At 40.1% G+C, this 22,836-nt stretch overlaps 1 protein-coding gene across 2 annotated transcripts in view; it reads left to right on the forward strand.

Moving 5' to 3' along the window:
* Nucleotides 1–7,703: 7,703 nt before the first annotated feature.
* Nucleotides 7,704–22,836, forward strand: part of grm1a (glutamate receptor, metabotropic 1a) — a 79,389-nt gene continuing 64,256 nt past the window's right edge. For both annotated transcript variants that reach the window (XM_062044589.1, XM_062044590.1), the window contains exons 1-2: nt 7,704–7,810; nt 10,707–11,540. In XM_062044589.1, the coding sequence (XP_061900573.1) occupies nt 10,838–11,540 (703 nt within the window). In that variant the 5' untranslated portion in view covers nt 7,704–7,810; nt 10,707–10,837. The remainder of the gene's footprint in view (nt 7,811–10,706; nt 11,541–22,836) is intronic.

Consider the following 22,836-nt stretch of genomic DNA (forward strand, 5'->3'; position numbering starts at 1 on the left):
GTCTTACACGTAGTAATCAGTTATGGAAAGACGAAGCCAAAGCAGTGCAACCTTACAAAGCGATGCGCGCACATGCGCCGGGAATCATTTTTTGGCAGGGAATCCATTTTTGGCAGTGTGATTCACAAACAGGGCGGCACAGACGCTGACATAAAAGCACGAATCAGGAAGGCACGTGTTGCGTTTACCCAACTGCGTAACATTTGGATCTCGAAAGAACTGACCCTCAACACCAAAGTCAGGTTCTTAAACTCCGACATCAAAGCAGTCCTCTTATATGGAGCAGAGACCTGGAGAACCACAGCTGACACCGTCAAAAAAGTGCAGGTCTTCACAAACAGATTCTCCACATCCGACGGCCAGACACCATCAGCAATACTGAACTCTGGCAAAGAACAAACCAGATTCCCGCGGGAGTGGAAATGAGGAACTGAAAATGGCGCTGGATAGGCCACACTCTGCGTAAGCCCAGAAATACCATTACTGGACAAGCCCTAATATGGAATACCGCAGGGCGAGCGGAAAAGGGTCCGTCCCAGAAACACCTGGCGCAGAGACCTGGAGCCAGACACGAAGAGCATGAAGATGACCTGGACCCAACTGGAGAGAACGGCCCAAGACAGAAATTCTTGGAGAGCACAGAATGGGTAGAAGGCGTAAGCAAGTAAGTAAGTAATCAGTTTTTAACACAATAATGGAAGCAGCTAATAATAGATTTGACTTACAGTATAGATGTCACGATCGATAACTCACCAGCTGATGGCATCATAGCAGTAAATGTTAAATATGTCCCTGTTCACTTTATCCCAGGTGTACACATATGGAACATGTTAAATGCATATATTTTGTTTTTGGCGGTGACTTCATCGGGGATGGCGTGGCGCGGTTGGGAGAGTGGCCATGCCAGCAACCTAAGGGTTCCTGATTCAATCTCCACCTTCTACCATCCTAGTCATATCCGTTGTGTCCTTAAGCAAGACACTTCACCCTTGCTCCTGATGGGTCCTGGTTAGCGTCTAGCATGGTAGCTCCCACCATCAGTGTGTGAATGGGCGAATGTGGAAATAGTGTCAAAGCGCTTTGAGTACCTTAAAGATAGAAAAGCGCTATACAAGTATAACCCATTTTATCTGACAAGGAAAAGCATATGATTGGCTCTCGTTCGTAACTAACCCCCACCCCTCTTTCTAAGTATGCTGTTAAAGAGCTGAAATTGGATATACTCCAAACTTGTCCCACCCGTCGACAAAACGAATTACAAACCCTGTTTCCATATGAGTTGGGAAATTGTGTTAGATGTAAATATAAACGGAATACAATGATGTGCAAATCATTTTCAACCATATTCAGTTGAATATGCTACAAAGACAACATATTTGATGTTCAAACTGAAAAACATTTTTTTGTTGTTGCAAATAATCATTAACTTTAGAATTTGATGCCAACATCACGTGACAAAGACGTTGGGAAAGGTGGCAATAAATACTGATAAAGTTGAGGAATGCTCATCAAACACTTATTTGGAACATCCCACAGGAGAACAGGCAAATTGGGAACAGGTGGGTGCCATGATTGGGTATAAAAGTAGATTCCATGAAATGCTCAGTCATACACAAACAAGGATGGGGCGAGGGTCACCACTTTGTCAACAAATGCGTGAGCAAATTGTTGAACAGTTTAAGAAAAACCTTTCTCAACCAGTTATTGCAAGGAATTTAGGGATTTCACCATCTACGGTCCGTAATATCATCAAAGGGTTCAGAGAATCTGGAAAAATCACTGCACGTAAGCAGCTAAGCCCGTGACCTTTGATCCCTCAGGCTGTACTGCATCAACAAGCAACATCAGTGTGTAAAGGATATCACCACATGGGCTCAGGAACACTTCAGAAACCCACTGTCAATAACTACAGTTGGTCGCTACATCTGTAAGTGCAAGTTAAAACTCTCCTATGCAAGGCAAAACCCGTTTATCAACAACACCCAGAAACGCTGTCGGCTTCGCTGGGCCTGAGCTCATCTAAGATGGACTGATACAAAGTGGAAAAGTGTTCTGTGGTCTGACGAGTCCACATTTCAAATTGTTTTTGGAAACTGTGGACGTCGTGTCCTCCGGACCAAAGAGGAAAAGAACCATCCGGATTGTTATAGGCGCAAAGTTGAAAAGCCAGCAACTGTGATGGTATGGGGGTGTATTAGTGCCCAAGACATGGGTAACTTACACATCTGTGAAGGCACCATTAATGCTGAAAGGTACATACAGGTTTTGGAGAAACATATGTTGCCATCCAAGCAACGTTACCATGGACGCCCCTGCTTATTTCAGCAAGACAATGCCAAGCCACGTGTTACATTAACGTGGCTTCATAGTAAAAGAGTGCGGGTACTAGACTGGCCTGCCTGTAGTCCAGACCTGTCTCCCATTGAAAATGTGTGGCGCATTATGAAGCCTAAAATACCACAACAGAGACCCCCGGACTGTTGAACAACTTAAGCTGTACATCAAGCAAGAATGGGAAAGAATTCCACCTGAGAAGCTTAAAAAATGTGTCTCCTCAGTTCCCAAATGTTTACTGAGTGTTGTTAAAAGGAAAGGCCATGTAACACAGTGGTGAACATGCCCTTTCCCAACTACTTTGGCACGTGTTGCAGCCATAAAATCCTAAGTTAATTATTGTTTGTAAAAAAAAAAAAAGTTTATGAGTTTGAACATCAAATATCTTGTCTTTGTAGTGCATTCAATTGAATATGGGTTGAAAAGGATTTGCAAATCATTGTATTCCGTTTATATTTACATCAAACACAATTTCCCAACTCATATGGAAATGGGGTTTGTAAATATGATTGGATGTTGTTTCTGTACGTTAATGTTCATGTACCGGTACGTTATTTATCGTCCCAGTCAATGTGCCTTTGTTTTGATTAAATATCGTCTTATTTTCACCTGCGCCGACCTAAAAAAAAAAAGCCAAAACTCAAATAAAATGAACAGCTTCCAGCCCAGGGGGGCACGGCTGACTGCCCAAAGTCAAACTCAGGGAGACAGAAAATCAGAAGTCATCAATCATTCATGTGTTTTGTTGTTCCTATAGATCACGACTCTTGTACAGTCAAATGTCTTCTATAGAGGAGAGGCTGTCTGCTGTTTGTAGGAATCTGCTACAAAAACACATTAAAGATCAGCCTTTATATCAAGGTTCTCCAACCTTTTTTCCACCAGGGACCGGTTTAATGTATGCAATATTTTCACAGACCGGCTTTCTACATGTGGCAGATAAAAACAGCAAAAAAATGAGCATGAAAAATTTGCCTTTGGCTACAAACATTTTATATGTCCATTAATATGCATTGTCACATGTACTATAACAAATTAGTTGTAATATACATCTTCTAACAAGCCTATTGGTGTGTTTAGTAGGACAGGCAAAGTTAAGTTAGAGAAAATGCGATATTTTATAAATTAATTATTGTTTCTGTTCGGCTCGGTAGTTGGTCACCACTGCTTTAAAAGACAGGCGTGCATTGCTGTTTTTAGGAATCTACCACGAAAATACTAGTTGATGACAGCGTTTGTGTTTTTACAGTATATCCTTAAAAACGACAGTCAAAGATGCTCTATCTAGTAAGGGCCCTTTTTCTCTTTTTAAGGAGCTACTTCAAAAACTTTGGTCAAAGAGCCCATATGACAGGAGGCCTCTGCTGTTTCTAAAGACTGACCAGAACGCAAGACAAAGATCCATATACAGTACAGGCCAAAAGTTTGGACACACTTTCTCCTCATTCAATGCGTTTTCTTTATTTCCATGACTATTTACATTGCAGATTGTCACTGAAGGCATCAAAACCATGAATGAACACATGTGGAGTTATATATATACTTAACAAAAAACGGTGAAATACCTGAAAACATGTTTATATTCTAGTGTCTTCAAAATAGCCACCCTTTGCTCTGACTACTGCTTTGCACACTCTTGGCATTCTCTCAATGAGCTCCACGCACACCTGTGAAGTGAAAACCATTTCAGGTGACTACTTCTTGAAGCTCATCGAGAGAATGCCAAGAATGTTTGAAATAACTAGAATATAAAACATGTTTCAGTTATTTCACCTTTTTTTGTGAAGTACTCATATAACTCCACATGTGTTCATTCATAGTTTTGATGCCTTCAGTGACAATCTACAATGTAAACAGTCATGAAAATAAAGAAAACGCATTGGATGAGAAGGTGTCTCCAAACTTATGGCCTGTACTGTATTAAAAAAAACCTGTCCGGTGCTTTTAAGAATCTATTGCGAAAAACATTATAAAGTTCATCTTTATGAGAGAATCACGCCGCTGTTTCTAAGCACCTACTGCGGGAACACCAGTCCAAGGTATTTTATATGACAGGAGCGCTTTGCTGTTTTTCGGAATCTACCTCAAAAACATCTTAAAGATCATCTTTATGAGAGAAGCACTCTGCTGTTTTAAGCACCACTCGCAGAAACTTCCGTTACAGGTCTTTTATTCGACAGGAGCACTTGGCAGTTTTTAGGAATGGACCGCACAAACGCTAGTTAAAGATCTTCACTGACAGTAGCTGTTGTGTTTTTGTTGTGTCCTTCAAAACGACAGTCAAAGATGCTCTATATCAGGGATTCTCAAACGGTGGTACGTGGGCTCCATCAAAAAAATCCCTTGATGGAAGTAAGGTGTTTTATTTTCCTATGTTCAAACATTACTGTTCAAATTGTGTGTAATGTTACAGTGGTCAAAAACAATCTATAAACTTGTTAAATAAAACAGCTGCATTGTTTTAAATGAATACTTCGGCCTTCTGCGCTACTGTATTTTAATGTCGGTTATTATGGTGATACTCGGAGAGCCAAGTTTTTTCTGGGGTGGCACTCGGTGGAAAAAAGTTTAAGAACCACTGCGTTATATGAAAAGAGCCCTCTGCTGTTTTTAAGGACCTATTTAAAAACACAACAAAGAGCCTATAGCTAGGGTCGGCAACCCAAAATGTTGAAAGCGCCATATTGGACCAAAAGTTTTAAAAAAAAAATCTGTCTGGAGCCGCAAAAAATGTAAAAGCCTTATTATATAAGTGTTAAAATGAAGGCAACACATGATGTAAGTGTCTATATTAGCTATATTAGACTACTATCAAAATGACTATGTGTCGCAGGTTGATGCAAATATTTGTTGACAGAAATGTTGAAATGTAATATTTATTCTACACATTTTTACGTTGGAAAACATTACTAAAACGGAGGCTTTTCAGAGGGTGTGATAACTCCTGGAAATGACTGGCTTAGAACGGCCAAAGGTAAAGAAAGATGTCTGTTCAAGTTGAAGGAAACGAAAGCTACACATAAAATTACCTCAAATATACTTCAAATACGCGGCTTAATGATGCATTATGTGCATACAGCTATCATAAATAGCATGTTTAATAATTGGTGAAGTAAGTTATATTTCATATGGTGAGATAAGTAAGATTATCTTGAAAATGAATGGATGGATGAGATAAATTCAGACTGTTTATCATGGTTCTTCTTTTTTGTACTTTGTAAACACTTTAAGTTTGGAGAGTTTCTTGAAGTGGATCATATTAGTACGTTGTTTGATTTCTTTGCTTAATCAATTCCATAATTTAATTCCACATACTGATATACTGAAGGTTTTAAGTGTTGTACGTGCGTACAAATGTTTTATATTACATTTTTCTCTAAGATTATATTTCTCTTCTTTTGTTGAGAAGAATTGTTGTATATTCTTGGGTAGCAGGTTATAGTTTGCTTTGTGTAAAATTTTAGCTGTTTGCAAATTTACTATGTCATGGAATTTCAGTATTTTTGTTCTCTATATCCAACATTATGTATTATTCTAACTTATCTTTTTTGAAACACCGTTAATGAATGAAGTGTACTTTTGTAGAAAGCCTATAGGAATGGAGTCCTCTGCTGTTTTTAACGACTGACTGTTTTGCTGTAGTCCCTTGTTTCAGTGTACATACACTATATTGCCAAAAGTATTTGGCCACCCATCCAAATGATGAGAATCAGGTGTCCTAATCACTTTGCCCGGCCACATGTGTATAAAATCAAGCACTTAGGCATGGAGACTGTTTCTACAAACATTTGTGAAAGAATGGACCGCTCTCAGGAGCTCAGTGATTTCCAGCGTGGAACTGTCATAGGATGCCACCTGTGCAACAAATCCAGTCGTGAAACTTCCTCGCTCCTAAATATTCCAAAATCAACTGTCGGTTTTATTATAAGAAAATGGAAGAGTTTGGGAACAACAGCAACTCAGCCACCAAGTGGTAGGCCACGTAAACTGACAGAGTGTGGTCAGCGGATGCTGAAGCGCATAGTGCAAAGAGGTCGCTGACTTTCTGCAGTCAGTTGCTACAGAGCTCCAAACTTCATGTGACCTTCCAATTAGCCCACGTACAGTACGCAGAGAGCTTCATGGAATGGGTTTCCATGGCCGAACAGCTGTGTCTAAGCCATACATCACCAAGTCCAATGCAAAGCGTTGGATGCAGTGGTGTAAGGCAGTGGTCCCCAACCTTTTTGTAACTGCGGACTGGTCAACGCTTGAAAAATTGTCCCACGGACCGGGGGTGCTATTTTTTATTTATTTTTTGTCATAAAGAAATACAATCATGCGTGCTTACGGACTGTATCCCTGCAGACTGTATTGATTTATATTGATATATAATGTAGGAACCAGAAATATTAATAACAGAAAGAAACAACCCTTTCGTGCTGTGAATGAGTGTAAATGGGGGAGGGAGGTTTTTTGGGTTGGTGCACTAATTGTAAGTGTATCTTGTGTTTTTTATGTTGATTTGATAAAAATAAAAAATAAAAATAAAATTTTTTTTTTTTAATTTCTTGTGCGGGCTCGGTACCAATCGATCCACGGACCGATACTGGGCCGTGGCCCGGTGGTTGGGGACCACTAGTGTAAAGCACATCGTCACTGGATTCTAGAGCAGTGGAGACACCTTCTCTGGAGTGATGAGTCACGCTTTTCCATCTGGCAATCTGATGGACAAGTCTGGGTTTGGAGGTTGCCAGGAGAACGCTACATTTCGGACTGCATTGTGCCGAGTGTGAAATTTGGTGGAGGAGGAATTGTGGTGTGGGGTTGTTTTTTAGGAGTTGGGCTTGGCCCCTTAGTTCCAGTGAAAGGAACTTTAAATGCTCCAGGGTACCAAAACATTTTGGACAATTCCATGCTCCCTGCCTTGTGGGAACAGTTTGAGGATGGCCCCTTCCTCTTCCAACATGACTGTGCACCAGTGCCCAAAGCATAGTCAATAAAGACATGGATGACAGAGTCTGGTGTGGATTAACTTGACTGGCCTGCACAGAGTCCTGACCTGAACCCGATAGAACACCTTTGGGATGAATTAGAACGGAGACTGAGAGCTAGGCCTTCTCAACCCACATGAGTGTGTGACCTCACCAATGCGCTTTTGGAAGAATGGTGGAAAATTCCTATAAACACACTCCGCAACCTTGTGGACAGCCTTCCCAGAAGAGTTGAAGCTGTAATAGCTGCAAAAGGTGGAACGACATCATATTGAACCCTATGGGTTAGGAATGGAATAGCACTTCAAGTTCATATGTGAGTCAAGGCAGGTGGCCAAATACTTTTGGCAATATAGTGTATGTATGAAGTGTGTAGAGAGAGAGGGAGAAAAGAGAGCGAGGGAAAGAGAGCGAGGGCGATAGGGGGAGAGATAGGGAGAGGGAGAGCATCACCAGAACCGAAGACAAGCGAAGGAGGCACGAAGCATGTCTCCGGATTTCAGGTAAGTTTCGCCGCTTTAAAAAGCCATTAAAACGACATTTAAACACATCAAATGTACATATATGCCTTTAATAACACACCAGGCACGAGTGTATTTCGTTCTGTCGCGATACATGTCACGTTTTATTTCGTCACTCGATGTGGTTAAATGTCGCTTGTTACATGGCGGAAATGAAGCGAACACAAACATCCACGTTGTGCTCCTTCCACTTATGTCCTTTGTTGGATTCATTTGCGGGTGCGTGGGGAATAGCACTGTCCACAGTGCTGGAATCCAGGTTGCGTTACATTCAATGGGCGAGCACCCGGCGCCTTTAACATTTAAATAGGAAGCTCCGGGTTTAGTGCCTTGCTCAAAAACACCCGTATGTCACTCCTCCGAGGACTCCTAACGTCTTTACTTTTTACTGGTTGCGTCATCGATAAGTTGAAAGGACCCAAATAAAATGAATATACCATTCTGTACTACTTCAGTTATCAAACTGGATAACTTATGTTAAATGATAACATTAATGTGTTTTTGTGTTTTTTAGCAGGCATCATTTTGGAGTACAGTCTTCATATTTTGTGGACAAGCAATAAAGAATATGGATGCATTATTGTTTGATAAATATTTATGATCAAGGCGTCTTAAAACTACCAGTATATAATATAGTACAGTGTTTTTTAACCACTGTGCCACGGCACACAGATACAGTCTGGTGTGCCGTGGGAGATGATGTAGTTTCACCTATTTGGGTTAAAAATATTTTTTGCAAACCAGTAATTATAATCCGCAAATAATGTGCCGTTGTTGAGTGTCTGTGCTGTCTAGAGCTCGGCAGAGTAACCGTGTAATACTCTCCCATATCGGTAGGTGGCAGCACGTAGCTAATTGCTTTGTATTTGTCGGGAACGACAACGATGGTTTGCAGGTAAAAAGGTATCTAACGCTTAAGCAAAAAAATAAACAAAAGGCGAGTGCCGCTAAGAAAAGGCATTGAAGCTTAGGGATGGCTATGCAAAACGAAGCTCAAATTGAACTGGCAGCAAAGTAAACAAAACCAGAATGCTGGACGACAGCAAAGACTTACAGCGTGTGGAGCAGACGGCGTCCACAAAGTACATCCGTACATGACATCACAATCAACACCCAAATAGTAGCGCAAGACAAGAACTAAAACACTACACACAGGAAAACACCAAAAAACTCAAAATAAGTCACGGCGTGAAGTGACAGGTCGTGACAGTACACCTACTTTGAGACAAGAGCTATATTGATGCATGCTTGGATATGGTTTGAATTCATATCCAACAATTGCGAGAGCGACTTTTTACTGCTGAGTTTTTTCAATGAAAAAAATGTGCCTTGGCTCAGAAAAGGTTGAAAAACACTGATATAGTAAATACTAAACAAGCATAAAGAAAAAAAGGTCAAGCATTTTTAGCTTTTTCCTGGCAAACTACATTTTAAAAACTATTTCAGATAAATGTTTAATATTGACAAGAAAACATGAACTAAACCAGTGGTGTCAAAGTCAAGGGGGCCAGATCTTGAATAAAAATAAAACTTGAATATACAGTAGATCACTGCTTCTTTTTGGGGGTTACGTTTCAAGACCCCCGCTTGAATGGCAAATAAAAAAAACGGAAATAACGGACACCCATAAAAACCACTTCCAGTAGCTCGCCAAAGATTGAAAGAATATTTGCTGAAACTCTCAGTATTTTTAAATTGAGACAGGATGCCTCTATTAAATGACAAATTACCACAAAATATAATGACAATAACCGCACTGCTTCCTAAATAAACAATTTAAAGGGGAACTGCAATTTTTTAGGGTAATTTTGCCTACATACATCACAATCCTTATGAGAGACAAGAAGAAAAATGTCTTTTTAATGCAGCGGTGTCAAATTTGAGGACCGCAGGCCAAATCCGAATTAATTATCTATGGCCCCCGGGATGATATTTGATAAGTATTAGAACCAGCCCACAGGCCACAACTGGTGTTTTGCACTCACCAATACTCCATTAGTGTTGGCGCTAGCAATTTTCAAAATGGGGTCCTAGGGACCCCATCAAGTCATAAAAATGGAGTCCCACAGTAACTTTTTGGGGTCCCACTTTTTTGTAACCGTTTTGCAACCAAATGATAAATGTATGCATTATCCTGTTATATCTCACATTCTATATTGTGTTTTGGAAAAAGGTTGTCATAAACATCACTTAATTCATTAAAAAAAATAATACAAAAGAAAACACATTTTTATGCATATGTAAATGTATTCAGTTATAAACATTCATTCACTTTCTTCTTTTTGTGGACCCCAGGAAGACTAGTGGGTTGTTGTGGCAACTAGCTAATGGGGATCCTTAATAAAAATCAAATCTCAAAATCAAATCTTTCTTTCATGGATCTAAACTTTACAGCTGCCGGTAATTTTTTCTATATTTTTATTGTAATATTTTCAGAATGTGTTTGCTCTATTTTTGACCAAAGTAAGACGAAGAAAATAATTTGAAGTTGTCTTTATTTTTTTGTTTTAATGCCATGATTTTAATAGTCCGGCCCGCGTGTGTGCATATTTTCTTCCATGCGGCCCATGAGCTAAAATAAGTTTGACACCCCTGAACTAAACAAATTGGTTGGCTGAGGCCTGCCAGGTGGGATGAGCTACAATACACACTATTGTTCACTGTTTTCTTTTTGCATTTATTTATTACTGTTATGACCAGAAATGCTGCGCAGGTTAATTTGAGACCACTGTAGATCTACAGAAATTGCTGATAATATTCTAATAATAGGCGTCAGAGTCCAAATCTGGACCAGAGGCCACCTACTGAGACCCTGAGTTGCATATATCCCTGTAGCTTAAATGACATATCTAATTGGGTTGTGTTCTACTTCTTGTAGTTGCGAGTGCACGTGGCCCAGGTGTGGGGCTCACAGGTCTCTGGGATAAACGTGCACGTGACAGCAGCTGGTATGCTCGCACACTTGGCTCGTCTTGGCCGACGTGGCTCCACAACCAGGCAGGCGTAAAGATGGCTTCATTCGGCTTGCTCCTGCTCCCCGCCCTGCTTTCCAGCCTCCTGGTGCTCTCCCGCGGCATCGGCATCCACGAGCGCGCCGCCGTCCCGCGCGCTGTGTCCCGCTCCGTGGCACGGATGGACGGAGACGTGATCATCGGCGCGCTCTTCTCGGTGCACCACCAGCCGTCGGCGGAGAAAGTGGCGGAGAGGAAGTGCGGCGATGTCCGTGAGCAGTACGGCATCCAGCGAGTAGAGGCCATGTTTCATACATTGGACCGCATCAATTCAGATCAGAACCTGCTCCCCAACATCAGCCTAGGTTGTGAGATTCGGGACTCCTGCTGGCACTCCTCCGTGGCCCTGGAGCAGAGCATCGAGTTTATCCGGGACTCCCTCATCTCCATCAGAGACGACAAGGACGGCTCCAAATGGTGCGTTGACGGCACACACTCCAACCAGCCGCCGCCGACCAAGAAGCCCATCGCCGGAGTGATTGGACCCGGGTCTAGCTCTGTGGCCATCCAGGTGCAGAACCTGCTACAGCTCTTCAACATCCCGCAGATCGCTTACTCCGCCACTAGCATCGACCTGAGCGACAAGACTCTGTTCAAGTACTTCCTGAGGGTCGTGCCCTCTGACACGTTGCAGGCCCGAGCCATATTGGACATTGTCCAGCGCTACAACTGGACCTACGTGTCTGCCGTGCACACTGAAGGTAAGATTTAGAAGGCAACTAAGCAGTCTTTTTAAAAGTGTAAAACATGATTTATTATTACTATTCTATGATGGCGAAGTACACCGAACGGTCAAAAAAGGATATTGATTAACATTAAAAAAAGACAATATGAATAGTTTTTTTTTACAATTGACTTTATACAGCATTTCAATTAAAACCCTCTAAATTCAAGCCACTTTTCCCTAATAATAGGATCACATTCCTTCTAGAGACCAAACAACACTACTTGAGTAAGCGTTTTAGTTATCATGGTGATGGATAAACTTCCCCTTCCAGAAGAAAAATATGTCTTGTGGGGTTGCCCTTTGCCTCCACTGACTGAGAGAGGAGAGGGGGTGTTGGAATGAAAGAATGAGACATAAACTGATTGCATTACAAATAGTGTTCAATATGTCACAAGATTGAAGTCGTGTTTGGGGGAAAAATTAGAATATTATGAGTCGGAAAATACAAGAAAATCGTTATGCAAAAAAAGTTGGACTGTTAAGAGCAAAAACATTAAGGAAAAGTCTAAAACAGTAGGAATCCTTTTTAAGTCTTCAAAACACCGTTGTAGCGATGCTGTTGTTTTTGGTGACTGATAAAGTTTGATGTGTTGTTGCGCGGTGTTTTTTCTCCTGTTTGCAGAACATTAGGTGCGAAAAGCATGCAAAATGTCACAATGAAGAAGTCCTTAACCGTAGGGATGATGTTTGATAAGAAATGATCGAGTTCGAGCCCATTATCGAATCCTCTTATCGAACCGATTCCTTATCGATTCTCTTATCGAATCCAGATAGGTTGTTGTATATGGAAAAAACAAAAACAAAAGTTCACTTTTATTTTATAAGAAAAAAATACAATAAATAAATATTGAATGTTGTTACCCCCCTAAAAAAATAAAATAAAATAAATAAATATTGACTGTTGTTACCCAAAGTATATTAAGTGGGATTTTTCAGAAAAACAAATATATACAGTAACACAAAAACAACCTGTCTCTGTGATCACTATAGGTGTATAAATAATACTATAGTGTTGAATAAAATCAGTCCCTTGGACACAAAACTGAAAATAATACAGCTCTCCAAAAAGTGCACTTTTGCTGCTATTGGAACATCCTTCTGGGGTCTATCAGTGTGGCCTCCTCCAGGAATGACTGCACGTCCTTGTCCTGGAGGGAAAATGAGGGACAGACACAGCATAGAATTAGGGGGGAAATTATCTGAATGTGAAGACCAGGGTGTCTGTTATTAAGTCTTTAGCATTAGTATGTGGAATTAAATGATGGAATGGATTAAGTAATGAAGTTAAAAATTGTACTGATATGATCCAGTATAAGAGGTTGTTCAAATTAATAGTGCTTACAAAGTACAAAGAAGAATTATGAGAAATACTTTCAACCTTATTGGAAATAAGATATTCTTCATCTCAGTATATTAATAATGACTGAATTAATTAATTACATATTACAAAACGGTTGTATATACTAATTCACAGATGTTATTTTATTCTAAAAAGGTCAGTAAATGATGTATATATTTGTAAACGCTCTGAAGTGGGAAAGAGGTAGGATTAAATAAGCTTTACTTCTTCCTATTCCTTTTTGAACATGATGTAATGATATGAAGCTGTGATGTGTTATGCTGTAAGTGTGTTCATGTACGAAATGAACTAAAGAAAGAAAAAAAGCACTAGTTTATTAGACAGACCTGCAAACTCTGGAGTGGTGTAGGCTACAAGATAAGGTTAACGCTATCAGACACATACAAAAAGGCTAACATTAACGTTACTGTTAGCCACTGACTATGCTTAGGTAACGTTAGTCTAGCTAACATTACTGCAGTCCTGGTTGACATAAGAGGTAACCTTATTTTAGCCTAAAGGCTACAAGTGAGCAGATATGGAAGTTAACCGGCAACAGTTAACATTAGTTACTCACCAGCACTCTCACTGGAATTGGCGCTGCAGCTTGAAGTAGAGGAAGAGCGGCTTGCTTCGTCATATCTGTCGCTGCTTCTCCACGACACCCTTCTCGAACGTTCAGGTTTTGTACGTCCTGAACATGTTTCATCATGCTTGTTGTGCTTCCCCCCTTACATGAGAGCGAAGCCTGGCAATAATTGCAGATAGCCGTCTCCTTGTCGTATTTTTTTGTAAAATGAAGCCATGCCTTGAGGCGTTTTTTCCGGCTGCTTCTTATTTTTTTTAATTTTTTGTTAAACCTTTATTTATAAATTTCAATTACAAACAGACGAGAAACAAAAACAGTATAGAACAGTACAAAAACAGTACAAAACAGCGCCAGGGGGTTGTAAATTCAAAGTAACTAAAATAGAATACAAAAAAGTATATATATAATAAACCTTGTTGCTGCTTCCGTATCTGCCGCCTAATGACTGAGCTACGTCATTTTCTGGGACGTGCCACAGGATTCGTTCCCAGGGATTCGAATAAAGAACCAACTCTTTTTCTTTACTAAAGTGGCCTCAACAACGGGAACCGGTTCTCAAAAAGGGATTTGAGTCCATGAAATCGTTTCTTTTCTTATCGAACAACCGGGAGAACCGGTTTCGAACGTCATCCCTACTTAACGGTTGGCGCAATTTTTGTTTACAATGAGTTTACAAGTTTACATCACGAGTAGGAGTAAAGGAGCGCTTGATTTGCACAGTAGGCCTACAAGTGATCTCATTTATATAATAGTATGTATTTTTTTCCCAATCGGTTATCGGAGCTATTTTTTAACGTTATCGGACTTATCAGTATATGATGTAATAATTTCTCATATCAGCATGATAATTATTTGTCCAATATTATCATTCACCCCTATTAATACCACAAATTAGACATGCAGACTTGTTTTTTTTTTCCTTTTAAAAATCTATATATTGTATTGGCTTTGACCCCAGAGCAATAAAGTGTTATTCTTTGAGAAAACATGACAGAGAGATTAAGAGTGTGACATCTAAGGCACCTCACAATTCAATTTGATTACAATTCAGGGTGCTACGATGCCATGCAATTTCACAATTATCAACGCATACTTTTCCCCATCCAGGATTTCTTTTGAATACCAATTATTTGTCAGACAAAACCGATGCAACACATAAAGCTTATCTACTAAACGTGTGCAAAGTAGATTGCATCTGTTAAGTGAGCAGAAAAATCAATCAATCAATCAATCAATGTTTATTTATATAGCCCTAAATCACAAGTGTTTCAAAGGGCTGCACAAGCCACAACGACATCCGCGGTACAGAGCCCTCATAAGGGCAAGGAATAACTCACAACCCCAATGGGACGTCGATGTGAATGACTATGAGAAACCTTGGAGAGGACCGCATATGTGGGTGACCCCTCCCCTCTAGGGGAGACCGGATACAATGGACGTCGAGTGGGTCTGACATAATATCGTGAAAGTCCAGTCCATAGTAGATCTAACAAAATAGTGAGAGTCCAGTCCATAGTAGGGCCAGCAGGAGACCATCTCGAGCGGAGACGGGTCAGCAGCGCAGAGATGTCCCCAACCAATGCACACCCCGGGTCCCGACTCTGGACAGCCAGTACTTCATCCATGGCCACCGGACCTGTGTGCCCACCCTCCACAAGGGAGAGGGGGGCAGAGGAGAAAATAAAATAAACGGCAGATCAACTGGTCTGAAAAGGGGGCCTATTTAAAGGCTAGAGTATACAAATGAGTTTTAAGATGGGACTTAAATGCTTCTACTGAGGTAGCATCTCTAACTGTTACCGGGAGGGCATTCCATAGTACTGGAGCCCGAATAAAAAACGCTCTTTAACCCGCAGACTTTTTTTGGGCCCTGGGAATCACTAATAAGCCGTAGTTCTTTGAACGCAGATTTCTTGCCGGGACATATGGTACAATACAATCGGCAAGATAGGATGGAGCTAGACCGTGTAGTATTTTATACGTAAGTAGTAAAACCTTAAAGTCACATCTTAAGTGCACAGGAAGCCACTGCAGGTGAGCCAGTATAGGCCTAATATGATCAAACTTTCTTGTTCTTGTCAAAAGTCTAGCAGCCGCATTTTGTACCAACTGTAATCTCTTAATGCTAGACATAGGGAGACCCGAAAATAATACGTTACAGTAATCGAGACGAGACGTAACGAACGCATGAATAATGATCTCAGCGTCGCTAGTGGACAAAATGGAACGAATTTTAACGATATTACGGAGATGAAAGAAGGCCGTTTTAGTAACACTCTTAATGTGTGACTCAAACGAGAGAATTGGGTCAAAGATAATACCCAGATTCTTTACCGAGTCGCCTTGTGTAATTGTTTGGTTGTCAAATGTTAAGGTGGTATTATTAAATACATGTCGGTGTCTAGCAGGACCGATAATCAGCATTTCCGTTTTCTTGGCGTTGAGTTGCAAAAAGTTAGCGGACATCCATTGTTTAATTTTATTAAAACACGCCTCCAGCTGACTGCAATCCGACGTGTTGGTCAGCTTTAGGGGCATGTATAGTTGGGTGTCATCAGCATAACAGTGAAAGCTAACACCGTATTTGCGTATGATGTCGCCTAGCGGCAGCATGTATATACTAAGCAGTGCAGGGCCAAGAACCGAACCCTGGGAAACTCCACACGTTACCTTAACATAGTCCGATGTCACATTGTATTGGGAGACGCACTGCATCCTGTCAGTAAGATAAGAGTTCAACCAAGACAAGGCTAAGTCTGACATACTAATACGTGTTTTGATACGTTCTAATAAAATATTATCGAAAGCAGCGCTAAGATCAAGAAGCAGCAACATAGATGACGCATTAGAATCCATCGTTAGCAATATATCATTTGTCATTTTTGCGAGGGCTGTCTCCGTAGAGTGATTTGCTCTGAAACCAGATTGAAAAGGTTCACAGAGATTGTTAGACACTAAGTGTTCATTTAGCTGCTGTGCAACAATCTTTTCGAGGATTTTCGAAATAAACGGAAGGTAGGACACCGGCCGGTAGTTTACCATGAGGTCAGGATCGAGCTTAGGTCTTTTGAGCAGAGGATGAATAACAACTTTTTTGAATGCTAGGGGAACAGTGCCAGAGGAAAGTGATAAGTATATAATATTTAGCACTGATGGACCTAATAATACAAAAAGTTCCTTGATAAGTTTTCCAGGAAGTGGGTCTAGTAAACATGTTGTTTACACGCCTTAACAATTCCTCTAATGTTATTGTGTGTCTGTGTTATTAGAACCCAGTTGTAGCTGGCATGCGTTATCTTTAATCTCCTTTCTAATTAGTTAAATTTTCTTATTAAAGAAATTCATAAAGTCATCTGCCGAGTGGGTGGAGCTACTGGGAGGAGTCCCTTGTTGGGTTAGGGATGCTACTGTACTAAACAAAAATTTAAGATCGTTTTTGTTGAGGCGGATGAGATTTGAGTAATATTTAGCTTTAGCTAAGGTAAGCATAAATAAATGATAAATGGGTTATACTTGTATAGCGCTTTTCTACCTTCAAGGTACTCAAAGCGCTTTTGACAGTATTTCCACATTCACCCATTCACACACACATTCACACACTGATGGCGGGAGCTGCCATGCAAGGCGCTACCAGCAGCCATCAGGAGCAAGGGTGAAGTGTCTTGCCCAAGGACACAACGGACGTGACTAGGATGGTAGAAGGTGGGGATTGAACCCCAGTAACCAGCAACCCTCCGATTGCTGGCACGGCCACTCTACCAACTTCGCCACGCATGTGTTTATAAGTTATTAAACTATCATTCCATGCTTGATGGAAAACCTAAAGTTGAGTCGCGCGCCATTTGCGTTCCAGCTTTTTACATGATAATTTATGAGCTCTAGTTTCTTCTGTAAACCATGGGGTATGCCTTTTAGGGGCCCTTTTTAGCTTTAGCGGCGCTATACTATCAATGGTTTTGTGCAGGGCGTCGGTAAAGTTGTTAGTGAGGTTATCAATAGAGCCCACATAATTTGGAAATGGTGCCATTTAGGGGTGTGGGAAAAATGTATTCGAATTTGAATCGCGATTCTCACGTTGTACGATTCAGAATCAATTCTCATTTTTAAAAAATCAATATTTAAAATTTTTATTTATTTATTTATTTATTTATTTATATTTTTATTTTTTTAAATTAATCAATCCAACAAAACAATACACAACAATACCATAACAATGCAATCCAATTCCAAAACCAAACCCGCAGAGCAATTGAGAGGAGACACAAACACGACACAGAACAAACCAAAAGTAGTGAAACAAAAATGAATATTATCAACAACAGTATCAATATTAGTTACGATTTCATCATAGCAGTGATTAAAAATCCCTCATTGACATTATCATTAGACATTTATAAAAATAAAAATAAAAAGAACAATAGTGAGTGTCACAGTGGCTTACAGTTGCATCGCATCTCATAAGCTTGACAACACACTGTGTCCAATATTTTCACAAAGATAAAATAAGTCATATTTTTGGTTCATTTAATAGTTAAAACAAATTTACTTTATTGCAATCAGTTGATAAAACATTGTCCTTTACAATTATAAAAGCTTTTTACAAAAATCTACTACTCTGCTTGCATGTCACCAGACTGGGGTAGATCCTGCTGAAATCCTATGTATTGAATGAGTAAAGAATCGTTTTTAATCGGAAAATATCGTTTTTGAATCGAGAATCGCGTTGAATCGAAAAAAAAAAAATCGATTTTGAATCGAATCGTGACCCCAAGAATCAATATTGAATCGAATCGTGGGACACCGAAAGATTCACAGCCCTAGTGCCATTACCGAAGGCAGTAGGCCAGCAAGAGTCATCGTTGTGGTAGCAATAATGTTGCGGCTGATATAGAAGTTATTATTATTATTATTAGCTTGTTGACAATGAGTCAGAACTTCGAATTTTATAAGGTAATGATCGGACATTACTTTAGTATACGGGAGTATCATAACTTTGGAGGTGGTGACGCTCCTGACCAGCACTAGATCTATCGTATTATCGTTGCGATGCGTGGGTTCATTTATTATTTGTGTAAGACTACAGCTATCAATTATAGTCTGGAGCGCCACACACGGAGGGTCCGATGGGGTATTCATATGGATATTAAAGTCCCCCATTATGATTATATTGTCGGCGTGCGTCACTAGTTCAGCAACAAACTCTGAGAATTCACTGATAAAGTCCGAATAGGGCCCTGGGGGGCGGTAGATAACGGCCAGGTAGAGAGGCAGCGGTGTCATAGACCTCATAGTAAGCACCTCAAACGATTTATATTTATTATTTAGGTTAGGGGTAAGGTTAAAGTTTTTATTGTATATTAGTGCGACCCCCCCCCAACCCCTTTTAAGGGGATGGGAAATATACGCATTCGTATAGCAAGGAGAAGATGCCTCATTCAGCGCAAAAAAATCGTCTGGTTTGAGCCAGGTTTCGCTGAGACCAATGACGTTAAGATTGTTGTCTCTAATGACCTCATTAACTAATAACGTTTTGGAAGGCAATGATCTTATGTTTAAAAAGCCTGAGGAGTTTCTGTTGAAATTATCCGTAGTAGCAATATTAATAATGTTGCGTTTATTATGCGTAGTGCACTTTAAATAATTTCGACCATATCTAGGAATTGATATGACGGGAATTTTCAGATTGTTTGCTTGGTGCTGCGATAAACTTAACGCATCATCATTTGCCACCTCAGTAGAATGCATTTCTACCTCTGACAGTCACTACAGAAAAAACATTATGTGAGTTGTGTATTATTCTAAGAGAATTGCTATGTGTGCAGGGATTATGCAGCCTGGCGCTGGCTAGTTCTATCTTAACTTACTCCTCACCCGGACTAGCAGACTCTGTAATTGCCTGTGACCGGGTTTGCTCTAGTGTAGTTAGTCAAGTGTGACTCAAACAGAAATCTATGTTTCTATACAGGATGGTTAGGGTGAAGGCCGTCTCTCATTAGCAAGCCTGGTTTGCCCCAGAATGAGGGCCAATTATCAATAAACGTTAGTCCCTGTTGTCTACAGGTAGATAGACAGCCACTCGTTAAGCGAGACTAATCTGCTATATCTCTCATCATTGCCTCTCGCAGGCAGGGGGCCAGAGACAATTACTCGATGCCTGGACATCTTTTTAGCGAGATCACAAGTCCTGGCTATGTTTTTCTTTGTAATCTCTGACTGTCTCATCCTAGTGTCATTGGAGCCAACGTATACAACTATGTTCGCATAACTAGTGGTGCGATTAGCCTGTTGTACGTGTTTACTAGGCCTGTTGCAAGTTAGCTCCCTAAGATTATCTTCAATATCAGGTGCTCTGGCTCTGGGAATACACTTAATTGTGGCTGGTTTGCTAAGCTTTATGTTTCGGGTGATGGAGTCCCCTATGACTAAGGTGTGGTGCCCGGTAGACTGGGGTGTAGGACTAGCTAAAGGGCTAAATCTATTATGCGTCTCAACCGGTTCACCGTATCTTATAGACCGCTTAGGACTGCTATAAACTGGGCAAAAAAGGTGTGCAATCTAGTTTGTGTCTGCCGTTATTAATATGCGAAATATGTGCTGATCATCAAAACGCCCACAATACTGAGAGGAGAAGATGCAAATATCATTATTTAGCACATGATATGTGATTCATCAACACTCATCACCGTTGCGCGCACTATTCCACGTTTATTTAGCACATGTGGTAAGGACGTGTAAACTGACAGTTCCACACACGGCTGCAGGACCAGTGCTTGCGTTGCACAAACACACGATGAGAAGACAAAAATCCTCTGTCCTACTTGTATGTGTGTCAACATTTAGGACTTACAGAAATAAAAAAATATTAGACATATCGTCTATTCAGCAACATAATTTTATAGCTGCGCAAGGCAAGGCAATTTTATTTTTAGAGCACAATTCGTACACAAGGCAAATCAAAGAGCTTTTCAGAAAGTTAAAAGAAGGAAAAATAATTAAAATTTAAATGAAAAATACAATCATCATGAAAACAATCATAATTAATTAAAATCAATCAAATGTTATAAATAAAATACTTTCAGGTGTCATATGCACAAATAACTAAAAGGGTTTTCAGCCTGGATTTGAACATTGCCAACGTTGAGGCCTGCCTCACATCTTCAGGAAGACCACCGGGTATTCCAGATTTTAGGAGCACAACACTGAAACCAAGATTCATCTAGTTTGGTCCTGACTCTGGGCGCAGGCAGAAGACCACTCCCTGAGGTTCTCAGAGCTCAAGATGGTTCATATGGCTCTAACTTGTCAGATATGTACTTTGGCACAGGACCATGAAAAGACTTGTACACAAGGAGAACTGTTTTAAAGTCTATTCTCTGAGCAACAGGAAGCCAGTGCAATGACCTAAGCATTGGACTAATATGGTTCTAGGACTCGAGCAGCAGCATTCTGGATGTACTGCAGCTGCTTTACAGCTTGTCCAGTTAAAGGACTTAAAGTGCTGATTTAAACAAGTTCAATTGATGCATTTTTAGTAGTTTTTTTGTTCGGTTTGTTCACAGATATATATTATTCAAATATTTCTTATATGATAAAAACTTCTTTAAGTATGTATTTTTTTTGCGTCTTAAGCAATGTAAATGCAGTCTCTCTCCAATGAGCACACCCTTGGCGGTAAAAAAAAAAAAGTGGTTTCAATAGCACATGCAAAATCCTAATTTCAATAAGAATGTCTGCACCACTTTATAATTGCACAAGCAGTATTATTAAATCACACTCACCACGCCCGCTAATAGTACATGCTATTTTAAAGATTGCACACGGTGTTGAGCGCGTAGTATTTGGATCTTAGTAAATCAGGCCAAGAGTGCCTTTAAAAATAATTATTATTTTAACCAAAATTCTCTGCTGTTTTCATAGATTTTGTTATTAGCAAGTTTACTCCAAAACAAATTACTCAGAATAATAAAGACTTCCCAACCATATCATTTAAAAATAACAAATTTAACTAAAATCGTCAGGTTTTTACACATCGCAAGCGTCAGTTTTTTTTTTGTTCTGTGTAAAGAAAAACAATCCTACAGTATTACATAGAGTAAAAGGTGAGAATTTTACCAATGAATGTCACCCTGAAATTTCCACATTAGCCACTTCTGCTATTTTACTGTTATATTGTACATTATTTTAGGATTCAAAATGTTTAATATTATTGTTCATATTTAAAATATGTTAAATATTCTGAAATATCAAGACTGTCTGTACATACAGTAATTGCATTGACCCTCCTTTAAGTTCGATGCCTGTCATAGAACATTGGGCTGGCTCACTGTCTACTTTGGCAAATTGCTCATTTGTTCAGCCTAACAGCCAATAGTGTAATTACTGTGAGGTGAATTGTGTCCACAGCTTGTCATTACCGTGTGTGTGTGAAACACACATTTTGACACCAACACACACATGCAGGTGTGACATCTTTCACATCGGCAATACATCTTTGCTGCCTCTAGTTAGTCAAGTGTACCCAGTGAGATCTGTTTCTAATATTTTGGTTGCCAGTTTCAACATACATCTAGGAAAGTGTCAGTCTTACTAGATCTGTTAATTTATCTATGTTCACGCAATTAATTACATTTCGGCATTATGGGCATCAGTAAAAACAAAGTCTTCCTGAGTCTTCCACTTTTAAGAGAAATAATATAAAAGCAATCGTCGTCATGGCAACAGCCCTGGCTGTGAAACCGCATAAACCAGGCTAATGTGCCCGCCAGCAGCCTGACTCAGACCTGGGTCAAATAATTGGATGTAAATATTTGCATCTACCATTGGGGGGAATTAAATGAGACAATTAAAACACACTGCACGGGCTCTTTAGGCAAATTCTTTCATCGTTGTTCTTCACTACCTGCAGGCAGAACCACACTGTGCTACAAATGCATTTTTCTTTACGGATTTACTGATGACACGCACATAGAGGCACGTTAACGGCTGATTGGATATGTGTGTGGTGTAATCCAGCACTACAAGCTTTATGGACAATCTAGCTAGCCTTTGACACATTAGGCAAGCAGGCCATGCTGGATGTGAAAGATTTAGAGGAAAATCAGCTTTGGGGGCGCTCTTGATTGGGATAACAGACAAGGAGAACTCGTGCAGCCCTTCTTGTCTTTGATTGCAATCAGTTGCCAGGCATTATCAGGGATCAGTTAGGGCTTCAACAACTGTTGGGCGAGCTTGGGTGTGCATGTGCATTGAGCCAACACATCAATCAATCACTTTACCTTTCAGTAGATTTCCAAGTTGTTTCCACTTAAGCAGCATACACATTTGTATGCTGACATCAATTAA

This window comes from Entelurus aequoreus, linkage group LG04, assembly GCF_033978785.1.
Source record: "Entelurus aequoreus isolate RoL-2023_Sb linkage group LG04, RoL_Eaeq_v1.1, whole genome shotgun sequence".
In the NCBI taxonomy this organism is placed as follows: domain Eukaryota; kingdom Metazoa; phylum Chordata; class Actinopteri; order Syngnathiformes; family Syngnathidae; genus Entelurus; species Entelurus aequoreus.